At 48.0% G+C, this 19,530-nt stretch overlaps 1 protein-coding gene across 1 annotated transcript in view; it reads left to right on the top strand.

The window, feature by feature from the left end:
* PAPPA (pappalysin 1) overlaps positions 1-19,530 on the top strand; it is a 179,849-nt gene that overhangs the window by 150,310 nt on the left and 10,009 nt on the right. The window contains exons 19-21 of the mRNA XM_009093509.4: positions 1,767-1,876; positions 8,437-8,508; positions 12,704-12,802. Coding sequence (XP_009091757.2) covers positions 1,767-1,876; positions 8,437-8,508; positions 12,704-12,802 — 281 coding nt within the window. The remainder of the gene's footprint in view (positions 1-1,766; positions 1,877-8,436; positions 8,509-12,703; positions 12,803-19,530) is intronic.

Genomic DNA, 19,530 nt, shown 5'->3' with positions numbered 1-19,530 from the left:
GCTCCCTCATTATATCGCAGCCATGCGCAGGACTAGGAGCCTCCTTGTGTTCCCTCCCCGGGGAGGAGAACACGACCTGGATGAGATCACCGCTCTGTAATGATGCCAATTACAGATCATATATCAAAACAATTCCGACCCGCTCCTCTCCACGAGCGTGGTGGAGCACGGGAGAGAGAACGGCGAGGAGGCTGCGGCGACTCTTAATGTGGAGAGGCGTTTTACCCTTGAGATGAGGTTACCTCCAGGGCCAGACAGGTTTTTGCAAAGAGAGAAACCCCAGTTCCTGGTTTGGAGGGCAGCGTCTCAGTGCTGGGTGCCTGCCAGCTCTGGCTCCTGTCACAGTGACTGTCAGCAGGTGCCAATCCCAGGGACTGGTGGGTCTGACCCCAGGTTGGGACCACACAGCATCATGGAGGTGAGGGATTCATGGGGAAGACCCCCCACAAGAGTGTGGCTCTCTCTGGAGAGGGATTTAGAGCTCAGAGAGGGCACAGTGGCCGCTGGCTCTCATTCTCAGCAGATGGAGACATACCACACACTTCGTAGGCTCACCCAGCACCAACTTTTGGGATCAGATGTTGGGGATTTCCTCTCTCCTTTGCATTTTTGAAAGCCTGACCAGTGTCCTTTTGAAAAAGCGTTCACCAAGCTCATGGAGAGGAGCCAGTCATTCACTCTGGAAGTGCTGTCAATAGGCCTCATCCAGTAGGTCTTTGGAGCCACTTCCAGGTGTCCTGGGAAAGCAAAATAAACCTCAAGCACTCCCCATATTTCCAGCCTAGGTCTGGCTGCTCCCACTGACTCCTCCAAGTGGAGAATGTGAGAAGGCAGAAGCAGGTGGGAAAAATAATAGCAACCAGTCGTGGTCACTATGAATCCCACACACCTTCAGTAATTCCTCAGACACCTAATCTGCCCTTCCAGGCTGAGGCGTGTGTTGAGCCAAAGGTTCAGCTCTCCAAACCAGTGCAGAGATTAATTCCTCCCCCAGCGCTGATTGGAGTGCAGAAATCCTAATGACATGTTTGCAGCAGCTGTGCCATTCAAGAGTGATTTTCCAGGGGGGAAATGGTAATGGTCCAACACACAAGGGCTTATGGTTGTGTCACCACAGGGCTCTGGGATATTGCTGCAGAGTATCACAGCATGTTTTAATAAAGAAAGGACAGGATACCCACTGGGCATGACAGTTAATCAGAGAAAAAGCAGGTTTATGTGTGAACAAAGCCATCATTACCTTTCTGCGTACTTCTTATTGACTGTGGGACTTGAGTGATAGCTGGTCTCCAATATCATTAGGTTTGGTCACCCTTTGGAAGATTATTATTGGGTGTTTGTAAATCTGACCCATCAAACAATAGGTTTCTGCCATGTCACAGGTGAGATGAGTGCGACAGCCTCTCCCTGATCGGCCCCACTGCTCGAAAGAGCAGTTGAAATGGAAAAACCTTCACATTGTCTTGGTGATCTGAAAGTGCAAAACCTGACCCCCTTCTTGGCGTTAATAGCCAGAGAAACACTTAGATTTGCAGCTTGTTCAAAAAGGCCCTGGAAAACCTGCCACCCCCACGCTCTCCTGCCCAGTACAGGGCTGTACTCAGCACTTCACGTGTGGCTAGGAGATACGTGATAGTTATGGTTGACTGCTAATTGCAATTTAGGAAAAACGAGCTGTAATCCTGTCCTTCAGCTGGAAGGATGATGGAAGGGTCAGAAGCTGCCTGCTTTATCCTTTAGCTTTATCCCCTTTTTGTTTTGAGCAGGCACGGAGTGTACCACGTCCTGTCTGGATCACAGTCACGAGCCCATCCTCCTGCGCGTGAACGAGACCGTGCAAGACATCCAGCACTGGATGAACCCTCAGAGAGTGAAGGTCAGTGCCTGGCGACTGCACGAACCACGTCCTTTGTTGCATGTTTATGAGCAGTGAGTGATCAGTGTTACCTGTGGAAAATTGGGAATTTGGACCTTTAGGAAAGGATTCCTGATTTTTCTTGTGTCTGTTCCAGTAACATAGTGGCTTTCTCTCCAAGTGGCTTTCTCTCTGTGTTTACCAAGTGAAAGTCAGTTCAAGGTAGAAGCTTCACATTGGTGGGGTTGGATCTGGAAATCCAACAGGAAGATGTGATGGACAGCCAGAGAAAGGGCACTGGCCAGGCTTTATTTTCTTCCTCCTGTTCCGTACTTTGCATTCTTTGGGTGGCAGGGCTGGATTTTTCTGTGCCGCTTCTGGATGACAAAAGAAGCTGATATGGAGGGTTTTTCATTTCCCGACCCCGCGGAGCTGGCTGAGTGCTCCCCCCGCCCCTCCGCCCGCATGCGAGAGCTGCCTGCTCAGCACAGCCCCTTCCAGAGGTCACCACTTCTCCCTCCTGCCTGCTGCAAATGCAGAGCCAGCATTAGCTGCTCACAGCTCCCCATCCTGAGCGTCCTCCAGCACACACCAGTGGCAGCGTGCCCTGAAGGGGACGTGCACACCACGTGCAGTGCCCTGCACACACACACTCAGCCCTGCTGGCAGCAAACAGCTGCTGGGTGTCATGCCCACACTTGGGTGTCAGTGAGAGGCACACTCACCTAACTCTTCCTGGAAACCCTCATGTTCCTACAAACAAATCAGGTGTTTGTGGCTTTATGGCATTTCTGCAGGTGTGGAAGTCTAACTGGACATGCTCGAGCATGTGGTGGAAGACGGTGGCACATCAGATGTCACCAGGGTGCAAGTTACTGATGGTGCTTGAGCAAACACCTCTGGCTTTTACATACTTGGTCCTGGCTTTGCAGGAGTCTGTTTTACACACCTGAACTCCATTAAGAAGGAGAACAAGCAGCCAGCACAGCCCCAGCATGTCTTGAGCAGCTTTGACAGTCTATTTGCTTCTCTACATGCCTAAACCTACGCTTAGGGTTTGGGATTTTTGAAATCTGGCCTTGGCTGTGGGTAGAAAGTGGCTCCAGAACTCTCCATCACTTTGGACCTCACTGTTTCATGCAGAGCAAGAGAATAAATCTGGGAAAGGAGTGGGAAACCTAAGTCCAGAGAGTATGACAAGCTCATAATGCCCTTCCCAGCCTCCCATTCGCTCCAGACGCTGAGGTTCTGCGACTGCCTTTAACCAAGGCTTTGCCAAGTTTCTGGCATGAAACATAAAGAAAACCCCTATCTCTGTATGAGGGGCAATTTCTCACTGGCCCTTTCCTGAGTGCCAGACTTTAAAGTGGTTTGTAATTCATGGGGAAATAAAGTGACAGCTTCCCTCCTGTTCTCTCTGCACTCCTTCACTTATTGATGCGGGTACGTGGAGGGAGCTGTAACGAGTTTTATACCTGCAGGTCTCTGGAGGGCTCATTAGGCAGCAGGGAAAACGTAGAGTAGTAAAGGGGGAGACAAGGGGAGTGAGGGATGGAGGAGAAATCATGGTTTCCAAGAGCACAGCAGTAAATAAGCCCTTTTTTTCACCCCTGATGGTGAAGATCTTGCAAGAGTTTTAGATCCTGAGCAGATACAAGTTCCACAAATGCTTTGTGACTAGAGGGTGAGATTTGGGCTGGAGAACTCATGTTGGGAGGGAAGACACGCTGGAAGGGATTAAAAAAATACTTAATTAAAAAATTGGTAGCTGTGAAACTTCCATCTTATCCAACTCTGCAGATAATGGGATGTCACCCATGGGAGAAGTGCCTCTTGGGTCACCACCAGGAGAAACGCTGCCTCTGGTGGGAGTGGGGACATCCTGGAGAGATGGGACTGGGATGCCTCGGGGGAAGGTCCCCATGGCAATGTGTTATATATCATTAATAAGCCGTGTCTCTGTTTATGGCCAGTGACAGCTTTGCTGTTGTGCCATATGAGCACAGGGAGCAGCTGGCTGCATTTACACGGCGAGTCTTTGTGCACCTCAGAGCGCTTGAATGACGCAAAGGAAACACTTTTTGTTGCTTTAATTTCAGGCACAAGTAAAGTACAAATGAGGGCAGGATGGGAAGAAGATAAAGGCAGGACTGATCTGTGGTGCTTACCTTTGAGGGGATGGGGACAGAGAAAACACAGGGAGAGCTGACAAGGAAAAATAAATAATTTGTCTGTAGCAGCTCAAGCAACATCTGTTATGGAAGCAAAATGGAAAGAAGGAACTATCCCTTCTCTGAGGGTTGTTTAGAACAGAGCTGTGCAAATCACTTGATTTTTCGGTTCACTCAAAGTTCTCCTGAATTGAAAGAAAAAAAAAAATCCCTAATCAAAAGGACCCTTTTGTTATTGTGATTTTTGGTGAACCAAAAAATTGGAAGAAAAAACATGTTGGTTTGAACATAACGTAGCCTTTCATTTCCAAGGAGATTTTGTAAACTTTTTGTTTAGAGAAAACGAAAGAAAAAAAACAAAAACACAGAAAAGACTTAGAAATTAAATGTCCTCTCAAACAATAAACAACAACAGATATTTCATTTCACAAAATGTCTAAATATTTTTGTATTTTTCAGAATTCATTTAGGTTGAGTTGCTTGATTGGGTCTGAAACATTTTGCTGAAATCAGTATAAGCTGGCAGTGTCTTCCAAATCAGTATTTTCAGCAAGAAAAAAAATAAAAAATCACCTGAAATGTTCTGTGCCTCTGTTCTGCTGTGGGATGTGTTCAGAGCAGCCAGTGCTGTCCCCACAATTTTCCCTTTACTGTGTGTGGCACACGGAGCTGCTGAAGACACCAGATAGAGCTGCCAAGACTGACTATGCAGGCAGTGGGGAGAAAAAAGGGAAATATCTCCAAGAGACAGCTTGACAGCTCTTTCCCATTGACTGCAGAGAAACAGAGCAGACACCTCATTTCTTAGGTTGTCTGAACTTGGGTTCTTGCCTTAGTGCTGAGTAGGGACAGGCTAAATAGTGTGCAGGCATGTGCATGCCTGGGAGAGCCTTCAAAGGGTCTGCATGTCCCAGCTCTGCTGGGCTGAGCGTGACCATGGCCCCTCTTCCCATGCAGACTGCAAGCTCTGGGATTAAAAATGTCCAGAACTCATTAGTGGGAATGCTTTTTAACTACTCCCACAATCACTAAAGCTTTGCACTTTTCCTGCCTCCTTCCCCTCTCAGTATTTTTTGTTTGGTTTTGTTTGTTTGTTTGTTTGTGGGGCTTTTTGGGTTTGTTTTTTTTGGGGGTTTTTCGTTTTGTTGGTTGGTAGGTTTTTGCTTGTTTGTTTGCTTGTTGGTTTTTTGGGGTTTTTTTTTGGTTTTTTGGTTTTGGAGAATTTGAAGCTCATTTTGCAGCAGGGAAACTGAGTCACAGGACAGTGATGTGAGTTACTGTTGTGCAGCAGCTCCACTCCTGGGAAGGCAGGAGATCCCATTCCATCTGTAGCTACAGGAGAAGTCCCCTTTCCTGGCAGCAGTGGCTGATCCCCTCACTCATAAAGCCCACGGGTAATTATCCTGCTCCTTTAGTGCCTGAGGAGCAAGTTAGCTGAGAGCAGGAGATGCCAGTCCCTGGGCTCCAGCCTGGGGGGACACTTGACCCATCAAAGATGGAGGAAAGCTCTCCACCAGCCTCTCCAGGGGAAACCTGATCCCCTCTGCAGCCCACAAAGGGTTGACATCATTGTGTTTGTCCCACCACGGGAGGGAAGCCGGCACCGGAGGCACTGGGTCTTCCTTCACAAGGAGAAAATGACAGCTTGATTTGCTTCCTTGGCTCTTTGTCAGCTCCTGTGGGAGCACAGCCCGACTCCCTCTCCCTTCACAGCAGATGGAGTCCCAGCCACTCACTTGGATGTGGCAGGGTGGCGTTCCTGGGCTGGGGACAGGACCGAGTCACCCCACCTGGCTGCACAGCTGTGCTGCAGGAGCTGGGGCACCAGGGGAGCCTGTGTCACCATGGGGGCAGCAGATGTCACCATGGGGGTCTGGAGCACAGGGCAGCACGGGGAAGGGACAGGGCTCCCAGGGACACTGGCCAGATGGGTTTTATTCCCCAGGCACCACCTGGTGTGTGATGGATGTGGTGCTTCCATGCTCCATACCATCCTTTGTTGGCATTCTGAGTCTACCTGTCTGTGCACACCAACTCCATCAGATCATACTCATCTACCACCTTCACCCATCCTTGCTTGCTTTCCATACATTTGTTCATTTCAGGTGCCCCATGCAGCACCCTGTGACACGTGTAGGCCTGGTTGAATTGCAGGAGGCAGAAACAATGCCCAGCAAGCCAAATAATTCCCAGTTTTTTGGTTTTATAGCCCAGTCTCTCCCTCTACTCACATCCTCTCTCCCAGTGCACTGCACACAGCACAGCAGCAGCCTGAGGGTACAGACAGGCTGGGTGGTAGGAACTGAGGGCTTGGAAAACCAGAAAAAGGAGACAGGACTATGGCCTAGGGTCCTTCCCTCTGCTTCCAGCTCCAGGAATGTTAGCAGGATTGAATTCAGCTCTAGTGGTGTCTGCTGGCAAAGGATAATCCAAGGAGATGACAAAGTAACTGGTATGAAGCTGTTGGCAGGTCCCTCTCCAGAGGAATGGGAATGTCCAAGTGATTCACCTGGCTTCTGGCTTTCCTGTGCTGTGGAGAACATGGCTCATTCCCATCCCCTGGAGGATGCTCAGCCCAAGGCTGTGTTTGGGATTGAAGAAGACCTTGAGTGAGCACTCAGAGAGAACTGTCTCAGAAACTTCACCTCCCATCCATTCCTTCAAGGGAGATGCTGGTGTTTTAGTACTTGAAGGGTGAGGAAAACAGTCCGTGCATCCTCTGCAAGGGATTGCTCTCATGTGGAAAGCTCCTTTCTGAAGAGCCTGGTTCAGGGCTATTTGGTTTCTTTTGTTCATTCTGCATGCTCACATACTCACAGGCTGTGAGCTTTTGTAAATATTGATGCTTCTTACCAGGGGAATGTGAGGTGCTCTTTGGAAATGCACTTCTTCCACTTATTGTCTGCTGGCCTTGGATACAGGAGACAGACCCCTGAGTTTTTCCACTTTGTTCTAATTCTTGGGTTCAAATGCTCTTGAACTGCTTCCTTTACTCTCCCTGCTCCCTCTCTGTTGATTGGCCTTGTTTATTTTCAAACCTAGAAAAGTTTCCTTTCTTTCCCCTCTGAAGTGCAATAAACAGAAGGGGGTGGGTGGAGAGAAAAGCCCTCACCATTTGTGGCAGGCAGCAGCCTGGAAATCTCCAGCTGTCTGTCAAGAGCGCGCCGGGGGGAACGTGTGACACTGCAGGGCCCCCGCACCTTGCAGCCTCCTTCCCTCCCTCCCTTCCCTCCCAGGGGATAAACAACATCCTCCCCTCCCCAGCCACTTCTCTGCTCTCACAGACAGGCCCTGTTGCGAGGCAGGTGGGGCAAGCTGGGCTTGACTAATAGTGGAAAATCCAAGAGCATCGGAAAGATAAACAGCCCGAGTCAGATAGTATAAAAGTCCTTTTTTCTAGCACACGCCAGGTAAGCCTCAAATGACAGAAACTGTAAAAACAAGCTGAGGTTCCCCTGCAGATGGAATAAATTAGCCCTCAGATGAACAGGAAGGGATGGCTTGTGCATTGGGTCTTCCCAAATGTTAATCCCTTCCTTCCCCAGGCCTCCATCCAACCCCAACCTCACACTTTAGGTGAGTCCCTGTGTGTTCATCTTGCTCAACTGGACACTGTAGCGCTTCATCCATGGGCAACAACCCCAAAGGAACATTGTGCCTGATGTCCTGCTGGATGGACTCCTGCTGGGAGCCCTATCTCCAGGACGCCCGTGGTGTGGAATCACCATCTCCACTGACCAGCCAAAGTTTTCCCCCATTCTTTAAATATAGGTGTCCCTGTCTGTGTCATTGTCTAGGAGGCTGGTCATCATTTTTGCCCAAAACTGAGTCTGCAACTTTTTCTCTAGAGACAAAGTTGGAAGAGAAATTATTATACAGCTCATAAAATGTAGCCAAGGATGCTGTCCAGTCTGGGGGTCATTCTGAAGGTGTGTGGTGGGAGGTGCTTTTCTTTAAGATGGTGCTAAAATGTGTCTGAAAATCCACCTTTAGCTGCTTCCATCTTCAAGAATCAAAGGTATGATGGGCAGTGAAAGAAAGCAATTTTTGGCACCAAAGAAATCCCTAAATTAATTCCTAGAATGTCTCCCCCTACCCAAGAGCAAAAGTGGACCTGTGCCTTTGCCTTTCCTTGCCACGTTCCCCCACCATGAGTGAAATACTGGGCATGACATTTTAGGAGAACCTCAAATATTATTTTAATCTCAAATGCTCTGTTATTGCAAGTGTCAAGTCCAACACTTCTTGTAAATACCTGGAGGACAGCCAGGTCCTGAGAACACAAGAGGTGTTAGGAACTGAACTTCATTGGTTAAGTACTGGAGAGCCATAGGAGCCAGCATACTGACTTTCTGTACACTGATTTCTTTGTCTTAACCTGTGGCTTTTTTTTTTATTTCTTCCCTCCAGAGTGTTGTCTGCACGGCAGGACTCAAGTGGTACCCTCACCCTTCCCTGATTCATTGTGTTAAAGGCTGCGAGGTGAGTTTGGCTTTAGCTCAGGTGGTCCATGGTGACTCTCCTAAACCTCACAGAAACAATCACTGCAGGCACGTGGGCTGTAAATTCTGGTTTTCAAGTGGGGCAAGCAGGATTTTGCCCTGACCACCCTATCACACAGACTGATTGCCTGCATTGGTTCTGACACTCAGTAGGGAAATTGGTGGTTTTCCCAGAGATGATGGCTGGTGACTCTCACAGGAGTTAAATGATCAAACAGCTCAAAAACATTGGTTGACCAAAAGAATTTCCCAGAATCTGAGAGTTTCTGGGAAGTTGCAAAAGCCTTCTCTGGTTTTTCCTTGATCTTGACTTATTTGAGGGACAATTCTTTCCAAGGCCAGCTAAGCTTTGGGCATTGGTGTGGGCAGAGAAAGTTTAGGAAAGCCAGAGATGATACCACTGGGTGGACAGCACAGCTGGACATGGAGCAAATCACACCTCCCTCCACTGGCCACCTCTGTCTAAACCAGGAAAGAATAATCAGAAACATGCAGTTACATTTCAGCTGTGATAGACTTTTAGAGTCTTGCAAGTTACTTGAGAAAAAAGTAATTATTTTGAAGGATGTTGTTTCTGCCAGCAGCAATTTTTGAAATGTCTGAGAAGACTGACGATGCTTCTGGTAGTTAAACAGGGCTGGAGCACCTCAGTCTGTGACATGGCACTCATGTGGTTTCCATCATGCCAGCCCCTGAGTATCTCACCCACAGCAAGAAGTCAATCCTTGTGGCACCTCTGGAAGCTCCTGCCCATTTTGGAAATGAGCTGGCTCACGGGCAGTGGCAGAGCTGTGTCTTCCCTCCACTTTCTGCCACACTGACCAGGCTCTCAGCACCCAGTGACCCAAGCACTCTGAAGTTATTTGCCCAAAGTGTCAGAACATAGGACTGAATTCCTGACTATGACACAAAGCTCCAGACCACACTGCTGTGGGATGTGATTTGTCTTGAAGTGAAAGACAGGTTTCCTTCGCATACAAATGTTGGGCCCAAGAGGGTAATAACTCTCCAACAATGTAATAGTTTCTGTCTAGCTGTTCCCTAAATGAAAAGCATTCTGCTGTCAGTGCTCTGAATGTCATAAGCTGTCTCACGCATCGCATTCATGCAGGCTGGCTGGGTGCCCCCATTCTCCAAAGAGAGCTGAAATAACATCCAGCCACCATTAAAAAATAAAAAAAATAAAAAATCAGCACCATTCAGGTGCTGATGCACCACTGGGTGTCCATCCTCCTGCTGTTTAAGGATAGTTGTTACTGAGACAAACTTTGCAATGATGTAATAATTTACCAGAAGCCATTATTACTGACATGCTTCTTCTCAGCATTTTCTTCCTTTCCATCACTGCTAATTGCCAGAGCGCTCTGCATCAACAGGAACTTTCTTCTTTTCAACATTCATTCAGCAGTGTCACTGCATCCTAATCCATCATCTGGGAAGGCTTTGCCCAGACAATTGATAATGGTTTCTAGCATCATTTTCAGAGCAGGATCCACAGATGGACCAGAGCTTGGCATTAAGATTTCAGAAGAAATGCCATCTTCACCAAGCCTTTTTTTTTTTTTTTACCCCATGACTATGAAAACAGAGACTGATAAGCCAGTAGGTCAATAACGCTGGGCCATTAAGCTGATACAACCCCTAAAGTATGAACATCCTTAGCATTAGGGAGGCTTCCCCAAACAGGAGGCTGTAAGTGGGGCATTATTTGGCTCTTGGTGATCGCATGGGAACCCCTGCAGCTGCTGCAATGTGATTTTTTGTCGCTCCCTAGTGGCAGGAACAGAGGTTTATGTGTCAGCCTCGGACTTGTCTGCACCTATTCTTGGGTGTTTCAGTAGCAAACGAGTCCCTCTGGACTTCATGTACCGTCCTCCAAAAATATCAGAGCACCAAGATGTTCATGAAGAGAAAATGAGACCTCACCCTCCAGGGTCTCCCAAGCAAGGATTTTGGTCCCAAATCAGAATAGATGCTTCTTGTCCCATTCTTCTTCTCCTCCAAAGGACTGGCTTGTCTGCTCTGTGCCAGAGCAAATTCTTCCATGAGTTTCTTTATGGATTTTCCAGCATTCATAGGTGTAGGGTACAGGCATAGGGATGGAAATTTAAAGTCAAGATTTCCCATCAAGCAGGCACAGCCAGGCAACACAAGAGAAACATGGAGAGGCCTGCAGAATTTCCTGTGAGGTTGAGCAAAGTTCACAGTTTTAAATATGACCAGCTTGGCCTCAAAATATCTCTTCATGTATTTATAAATCATTCCCTTTTAACTCTTGGAATATTAATTAAATTGGAAGGGGGCTTTCAAGTCAAAGCCTTTGCCTGTATAAATAAATCAATATCTGTGGAAATCAGTGGAGTTAAGACAGTTTAGAGGGTCAGGAGCCTCACAACTCTGATTTCCTTGTCAACATTTGCAGTATCTGCACGTAATTAAACAAGTTACACTAAGGGAGTTTGTCCCCTCCTGGTAGTCCTGCTGTGGTCTGATATTGCCATCATTGCCTGGGTTTCCTCTACCTGATAGAAATATTTAAATTTGCAGCACATCAGCAGTAAAAGTGTGCATTTGCCCCACTCCATTGAGTTCATTTCAATTCTGATGAGTGTGGCCATGGTGAGCTCTGGGGAGAGCACGGTGAGCTCTCATGGCTGCTTCTTCAGGTATCCATCATCTGGGACACTCTGGGTCTGCAATTGATACAAAATCCTCCCAGGAAACCTCCCCAAGACATCCTACCTGCTCTGCAATGATGTCTTCTTGCAGGAGAGTCCCTGGTGTGTTGTTCTCAGTGTAAAATAAGTGAATTTTTCAATGAGCAGATAAAATGGGAATGGCTTCATGAGCCTATGTGTGGAGAGTTACAGAGATATGACTCTGCTCTCTGCTGATCATCCATTTTTCTGAGCTTTCACTTCTGTCTGGGATTCTAACACCTGGTATGGACCTTTTTTACTGTTAGGTACAGCTTAGACTTCCAAGGAAGGCTTCTGTACTTTCAGACCAAAAGGGTTCCAATCTTCAATGAAAGAATTCAGGCCTTTTCTTCAGAATCATGGTTATTTTTCAGGCCCTGTGCAGCACATGGACTAGCCCAGCCTAATGAGCACATTTTCTTTTTCAAGATGATTTATGAATTTCACTTAACGGCTCTCCACAATGTCCCTCTGAATAATTGCCATTACCCCGGCTCTGAGCTGTGGAGTGGAGGAAGATCATGTGCCATGGCCAAGGTCCCACACAGTCACTGCTGTTCAGAGAACAGCAGAACATGGTCCCTGAGCTCATGGTGCTGAGCTCAGACCTCTTCCATTCGTTCTGGTGATTTGTTTTGTGCCCTCGTCGCTGACACGTGTTGCAGAGTCAGGAGAACTCTGGTAAAAAGCTCAGCTATTAAAAGCAAGCCCATTTTGCTGCAATACATAACCTTCTTCCTATCCCACACAGTTTAGGAAGGTTAGCTTAAAATTATCAAAGGTGCCACAATTTTAGATGCCTGGTTGCTGTCTGTGGGCCTTGTCAAATTAATATTCCTGAAGCATCCTCTTATGTGGGATGTGAAGAGGCAACAAGGGCTCATTTCCCTTCCATCTACTGTCCTTTTTTTTTCTGTCTGTTTTGAAGGGAAAGGGGAATAATTATCTCTTGCTTTTCAGGGCAGCTGGTATGTTATGAACTATATGGCTCCTTCAAATTTTTGTGGTTTTCTTCTGAAATATTGTTACAGGTTTCAGGACTATAGATTTATAGAATGGTTTGGGTTGGAAGGGGCCTTAAGGTCATCCACTTCCAAAGTCCTGCCATGGGGGACACCTTCCATTGTCCCAGGCTGCTCCAAGCCATGTCCAGCCTGGCCTTGGACACTGCCAGGGATCCAGGGGCAGCCACAGCTTCTCTGTGCCAGGGTCTCAGTGCCTGCACAGGGAAGGATTTCTTCTGGACATCTAACCTAAATTTCTATTCTTTCAATGTAAAGCCATTTCCCCTTGTCCTGTCCCCACAGTTCCTGATGAACAGTCCCCCTGTAGCCCCTGCAGACACTGGAAGGTGCTGTGAGGCCTCCACACAACCTTCTCTTCTCCAGCCACGACTTTCTCACCCTGTCTCCATAAGGAAGGGGCTCATTTTATCCATGTCCACACTCAGCCTTTTCCTGCTTTTTCCTTTTTCAGCCTTTCATGGGGGACAACTATTGTGACTCCATCAACAACAGAGCCTTCTGCAACTATGATGGTGGGGACTGCTGTGCCTCAACAGTCAAGACCAAAAAGGTAGGGATGCCCCTTCCTCTTCGCATGGGAATTCCTTGATGAGTGCTGCTTTGTGCCTGGAAAAATTATATTTTGGTCAAAAAAAGAAGGTCCAAGGTCTCAGAAGGATCTTCAGCCCAGGCATCAGCTCACCATAGGCACTGAGTTGTTGCTGGTTCATTTATCATCCATCCTCAAGGCTCCAAAGGGAAACTAAAGGTTAGAAGTCATTAGGAAAATAGAAGAGGGTAAAAGGAAAGCATCATTGTGGATCTGTTCTTTGATCCATGTGTACCCACATGTGCCTGGCTTGCTGCTGACTGTCCCATCCCAGAGTGAGACAGAGAAGAATGTGGAGCAGGGCAGCAGGGCTGGGTGGAGATGTCAAATATTTTTTGTACAGAGACCACTTAGACCAGAGCCTTGCAAAAAGAGACAAGCCAGTGACACAGCTCTATAAAATCATTACTTAAGGTAGGGATGATGCTTAGGAAAGTAAAATCCACTGGTTTTTATCACTCAGCAATGAGGGGGTGAAGTGGTAATTTCCTTGAGGCAGGATCCAAGCAGACGAAAGAACATCCTTATTGGCACAGCGTGTGTTTGAGTAATGGGATGAGTTGCCACAGAGCATTATTAAGAACAAAAATATATTTGAAGTCAAAAAAAGAACAGGCCTATTTGTGGAGCTTTGCTCCTTCAGTGGTTATTAGACACTGTGATCTGGATGCAGCTTCTGGCTGAGGAATATTTTGAACCCTTGGCTGTTTGAGCCTGTGGAAGAGTCCCTCCACACACATCCCCCCTTTTTCTGCTTCTTTAACACAAATTTCTGAGCACTGTTAGAGACAAAGACTGGAGTGATAGAGCTTGTGGAGCAGTACAACATTTTATAGGTTTCTAACAAGCAGGGATTGGAACTAAGTTCCTCCCAAAAAAATAAAGCAAATTTTAGCCTCTGCCAGGTGAATATTTTACCTTATATTCCAGATTTGTGAATAGAACAGAATGAAAAATCCAGCTGCCTTAAGTGTTTGATACATATTAATAAATAACAAAACATGAGGGAGCTTGGGCTCAACATATGACACCATCCATGTTACCCAGCTGAGGAAGGAGGTCTTCTCTCCAGCTTTGCCTGGAGGCTTCTTTTCCTTGTGGGCTGTCTCTGGTCCATCTGGGAACATCTGGGAAGGGAAATGGGCATGCCTGGCAAGTGGAAGGAGTTAATTTCTCCTCTGGGGAAAATGCAGGGAAAGAGGTTGTTTCCCTAGCTGTGCTCATTTTGGACAAACATTCCCCTCTATTGTGGTGTTCCTTTTGAAAAAATTCTTGGGAGCAGCACGCAGGGAAGCCTGAATATTCCTGAAGCATTCCTAGGCAGGGCAGCTCCTCTGTTCCCCATGGGTAGAGTAGGGCATGGAGACCCCAAAAGGGGCTCCCTGGTGAAACAACCTCTGAAGACATGAACAGGATGACAGACAGTGGCTCATCAGTTGTCTCCAGGAAGAGATTCCTATCTCTGGCTGATTTTCCACCTCCTTGGGAGGAGCAGCCCAAGAGCAGCACAGCTTGCTCGCTGACCTCCCACCAGCCGGGAGGGCAGAGCTGGAAGTGCCCGGTAGCTCAGCATGGTGTAGGTCTTCTCCTCCCAAAACAGCCTGCCTGGGAAACTTTATCTCACTGCCTGCAGGCTGGAGAGCAGGCGATGAAAAATCCCAAACAGTGTCAGAAGAACGACAGCGAGGTGCCTGGGAGGGGACCGACCCAAACCAGCCTCATCAAGACAGGAGCTGAGGGCACAACTGAAACAAGGGGGATGTGAGAGCTGAGATGAAGGGGGGTGGGGAGGGACTGGATTAAGGTTTGGGAGCAGAATTTATTGCTGGGCAGGGAGTTGAGACCAAGTGGGATCTGCACAGAGTTGTGAACACTTACCAGCCAGGCGACTCAGGCTCAAAATATCTGCTGCTTCCCTGCCACCCAGAAACCAAGTGACCTCCCAAGGAGGGGAAGCACTTTGTAGCCCAGTGGGTTGCTGTTTTCTGTGCTAAAACTGCTTAATGCAAAGGGCAAATGGTCAGAGACGGGCAGCTGGTCACACGTCTCCTAGATTTTCTCCATGGAGGGGGAGGTTTTGTAGCTTTTTGGAGATAAGTCTGCTTTCACAGACTTCCCTGGGAGCTGGATCATTGTGACTGGGGAATTAGACTTGCCCTAGCTGGCAGTTTAGAATCCTCCATCCTCGAGATCACACAGGTGGAGGGCTGGGCCATGGAGCCCATCACAAGCCTGGCATGCATCCAGCTTCCAAAGTCTCCTCTCTCCCAGAACACCAACAACATCCCAGGAGCTGAATGAGACGCATGGGAAAAGTGAGGAAAACCACCTTCTCCTTGGATCTTCCACACTAAAAGTGAGATGCTAAGTCCCAGTTTATTACATTTATAGGGTAAAAGGGGGAATAGTAACCCAGCCAGGGGGGTTAGAGTCAAGGAGGCAGCAGGAGAACCTTGCTCCTGCAAAGCGGCTGCCGACACCTGCGGCAGCAGCCGTGGGGCCGTGGGGCTTGGCTCTCCCAGTTATTTTCCCATCTGAGGCCTTTGACTGAGACCAGATTTCAGGCCAGGCTGTTCAAATACAGCCCTCCCTTTGAAGAGGTTTATGAGTGGAGCATTACAGGAGATATTCCAAAGGGAAAAACAATGAAAGGTGAGAGAAAAAGGAGCTGAATAAAAATACTCCGCATACCAAATCCTTCCAGCACAGTTTGCCACCTACTTAAAAAGGCACAGTTTTAAAATACACATTGGGTGTAAAAGCCAAAAACCTGGAGGAGACATAGGGAGGGGCGAGTCCAGCTCTGTTAATTCCAATACCAGATGAGGATGTATTTTCATACACTTGTAGAGAGAGTGAGACACATGAAAGAGACTGCTTTGCTCCTTTTCTTTCAGGGTTACATACTATGTGGCAGATGTGTCAGTCTTTTAAAGCCCCTGCAAGTTTGCCCATAAATGTCCAACATTTATGCAACACCTGTTTTTCTCCCAAAATGTCAGAGGACATTTTAAAAGCTTTAGATTTATCATCTTTTCCCCGCAGCAGCCATTGCTGAGGTGACACATGGTTCACATTTAAGAGAACATAGCAACTCCACACATTATTTTGGGAAAGGGCTGAAGATTAACATTGCACCATGTGAAGATTCAGGAGTTAACAGTCGAGTAAGAGCTGGCTTCAGATCTTTAATGTCCGCAAACTGTCAAGACTTAAGTTTCACTGCAGTCCCACTACCCTCCCAGACACACTTTGGGCTGCACACAGTGCTGTGAACAGGCTGCCTGAAAACAAAATACTTCAAGCCAAGTTCACTTTAAATCCAAGCCCTCTTACTTAATGTGAGACTTTGCATGCTCCTGTTTTGTTGCCTTGAAAATGCACAAGGGACTTCCATGCTTATCCCATGTTTTCCCTTTGCATTTGAGCATTAGCAGGGAATGACCTTGTGGATTCCGTCAGCGTCAGCGAGTGGGGAATGGAGCAGTGTGACTTATCTGACCAAGCACCAACTAATCAGCACTGCTGCTTAGATAGGAAATAATGAGTATTTGCCCTGCACTGTTCACAATCAGGCTGGAGAGCTTAAAAGAAATCATTAACGGCCTCTTTTGAATGCTGCAAGTGGCAGCGAATAAATTCAGTCATAATCTGGGCATAAATTCGAGGCAAGTGCAGTCAGAAAGCAGGAAAAAAAGAGACATTCATCAGCTTAATTATTTGTTGTGTGCTAATTGATGAGCGTCGCCCTGCAGTGGGCGAGAAGCCAGGGCTGGCACAGAGATGAGTGCCACCCAAGGAAGCAGGGACACGGGCAGGCAGTGTGGGGAGCAGGGGGCTGATGGCAGATCTGTTGCTGGGGCTCACAGCTTGCCCTGTTTGTGACCCAGGAGCAGCTTTGAGAGACAGGAAGGCCATTGCCAGCCGACCTCCAAGGGAGAGAAAGCTTCTGTTGTGTATCTGGAGGGGGTAAAGTCTTCCGTGAAGGACAAAGCAAAATCCCATCTCCTTTTAATCTTCCTCCCCTCCTGACCCAGCACAGGTTGCCAGCTCCCTTCTGCCTGGCTGCTCTAGGAAGCTGCTCCTTGCTTTGTATCCTGCAGCAGATAAAAGAAGACACTATTCTCTAAAACATTACCTACGTGACACTGCCAGAGTGAGGGAAATAAATAACCTGGGCATAACTGGCTGTCTCTGGGCTCTTGGCCGCCGGCGAGGAGCTTGTGAGGTGTGCAGCATTGCTGGGAGAGGCTCTGGCTGTCTCCTCTGATTCATTTCAGGAAATCTTCTCTCCAGTAACTGTCTCCTCCACTTCTTTTCTTCCCCTTCCCTTTTATAAGTTTTCCCTAGACAAGACTGTCTAGAAAGGCCTCACAGAAATCAGAAATTCTTTCTTCAGGCTCTGCTTGCGTACTTTGTTCCAGACTGGGATCGCAGATTTGCCTGGTTGAAGGTCCTGCAGTCTGATCCCTGTAGATTTAAATACAATGAATTTGTGCTTTTAAAATTCCCTCAACTTCAACCATTTGTTAGGGTGAACTTTAATCTGTCTTTCCTCTCTGCCTTTCCTTTTTGTCGCATTAGGGATAAACCTACAGCTCCCATGAGAAAAACCTGCCTCACTCAATTATCACTGAGGTTTTCCCTCAGCTGCTTTGCCCCATAGCACTTGGTAAAAAAAGAGAAAAATTGTCCTGTCCCTTCAGCCTCTTGACATTTCTGTCCAACACCTTGGAGAGGAAAACCAGCAAGTGCCTTGGCAGAAAACTAATGAGGACTTGTGGTAGATAGAGGGCTGTGTGGGATTCATCCAAAGCTTTGCTTATCTAAAAGATAGGCCAGTTATCAAAACCTCTTCAGAGACTTTATGGCCGAGAATTCAAGGCCTAAAGAAAGGAGCTTTGAACTGAGGGGCTGCTTCTGGCTCCAGCAGGGATTTCCAAAGGCTGTCCCTGTCTCCATGGGAAGGGAAGGGAATGAGTCTGCACTCCTACCCCTAAGCCAATAGAAAAAACCACTTCTTGGTATTTTGGAGAAATAAGCACCTTCTCCCAGCTCTCTGACTGCAACACAGACCTGTCTTAGGCAATCTCAGATCTTTCTCCATTACCACAACATGTTTCTGAGGCAGTTTGGTGCCATTAGAAGCTTAAGTGACCACCCCAGCTGAGGAAATCCTGTTTATCCAGAAGAACTGATGCTCCTGCCACGATGCTGCTCCTAACTACTGGCCTGTCCCCAGCTGGGTGTGTTTGTCAGCTCTATAATTAGCCAGGGAGATAGAATGAATGGTGGGTGAGCAGGGAGGAAGGCAGGATACAATGCTGAGTGTTGCTTCATGCCTCTGGAAGCGGCTGAGCGCTCCAAGCACGCAGGTTCTCCCCAAAGTGTGGGTGAACTCACTTCTCCACCAGCCCTCGGTCACAGGCTCAGTGGCTGTAGCTGTTTGCCATGTGAGAGGAGCGTTTCCAGTCAGGGTTGGTTAGGATGGGAGCTTATTTTGGGGCTCAGAGCTTGGTTTCATAATCCTTCAGGGAGGCTTTCCAGGCGTCAATAAATTAAAAGCAGTGATGGTAGCAGCACATGTTGCCTATCCTGAGAGAACTGTTCTTGGCTTCAAGGGACATGGGACTTCCCACAACATACGGCGTTCCCAGGGGATGTGCTGGTGGAGGGTGTTTGCTTTGCTATCCGACCTCACTTCATTAGCAAGTGTTACAAAAAACAGCGAACAAACCTTCCCTGCTCCACTGCCAGCTATTTGGCCTCTGGGTGGTCTGGCTCCTATTAAATCTTTGGTGATTATTTAGACTAATTACATTCATGTTTGCACAATCAGTAGCACGAGAGTAGGAAGCACAGCTGATTGCTGAGCAACTGAGCTCCGTGTGGTTTGGCAAGCGGGCTCCCTCGCTCTGCTGCGCGGGCAGGCGGGGATGCGGGATCCATGCGGGCTGGGCTTTCCCGGGAATCCCTGCTGGCTTTGGGCCATCCTGCTCCCACTGGTTCTGGTGAGGCAGCTCCCAATTTGCACACGAGTGAGAGAGCAGAGCATCTGCTGGGTTCAGCTAAGCTACGACTCGATGCACCACAGTTGCTGGTTTCACTGGGGGAAAGTTCAGTTTATGGTGGGGTAGTTAACAAAAATTCAGGCTTTTAGAAGTGCATGTGCTGCATGGAGAGGAGGTTTCCTGCCAGCTTTGTCTTCCCAGGCCCTCTGGAGCAGTGCCCTAGGTGTGAACCCACACACCAGTCCTCAGAGCTAAAAGGGGGCTCGCTCTTGCTCCGTTATCTCAAACTGGTGACCTTAGTGCTGAAAAACACTGGGAAGACCCTTCCAAGATGCTTTTTTATCCCACAAGGGCCTTGTCAGGGAACAGAATAGTCCCTGGTGTTTGAGCTAGGAGGCTCTGGGGAGGCACAGGGCTGTGACACTCAGCACAGGCTGCCACACTTATCTCCCAGGCCACACTGGCCGCTGAGGCTGTGCCTGCAGCAGGGCCTCCGCAGCCCCAGTGAGCCTGTCTGGGAGATTTCGCAAACACTTCAGGGCTGAAATCTAACAACAGCCTGTTTCCCAACACTTTGCAGCCCTCCTCCCCTGCTTCCCCCTCCCTGGGCCCAATCCTGCCTGCCCTGGTGCTGCTGTGAGCCAACCCCAGGCACGGGCAGAAGGCACAGCCAGGTCA

Source organism: Serinus canaria, chromosome 17 (genome assembly GCF_022539315.1).
Source record: "Serinus canaria isolate serCan28SL12 chromosome 17, serCan2020, whole genome shotgun sequence".
NCBI lineage: Eukaryota > Metazoa > Chordata > Aves > Passeriformes > Fringillidae > Serinus > Serinus canaria.
Note: the sequence above shows the minus strand (reverse complement) of the source record. Positions and strands in the feature narration are given on the sequence as shown.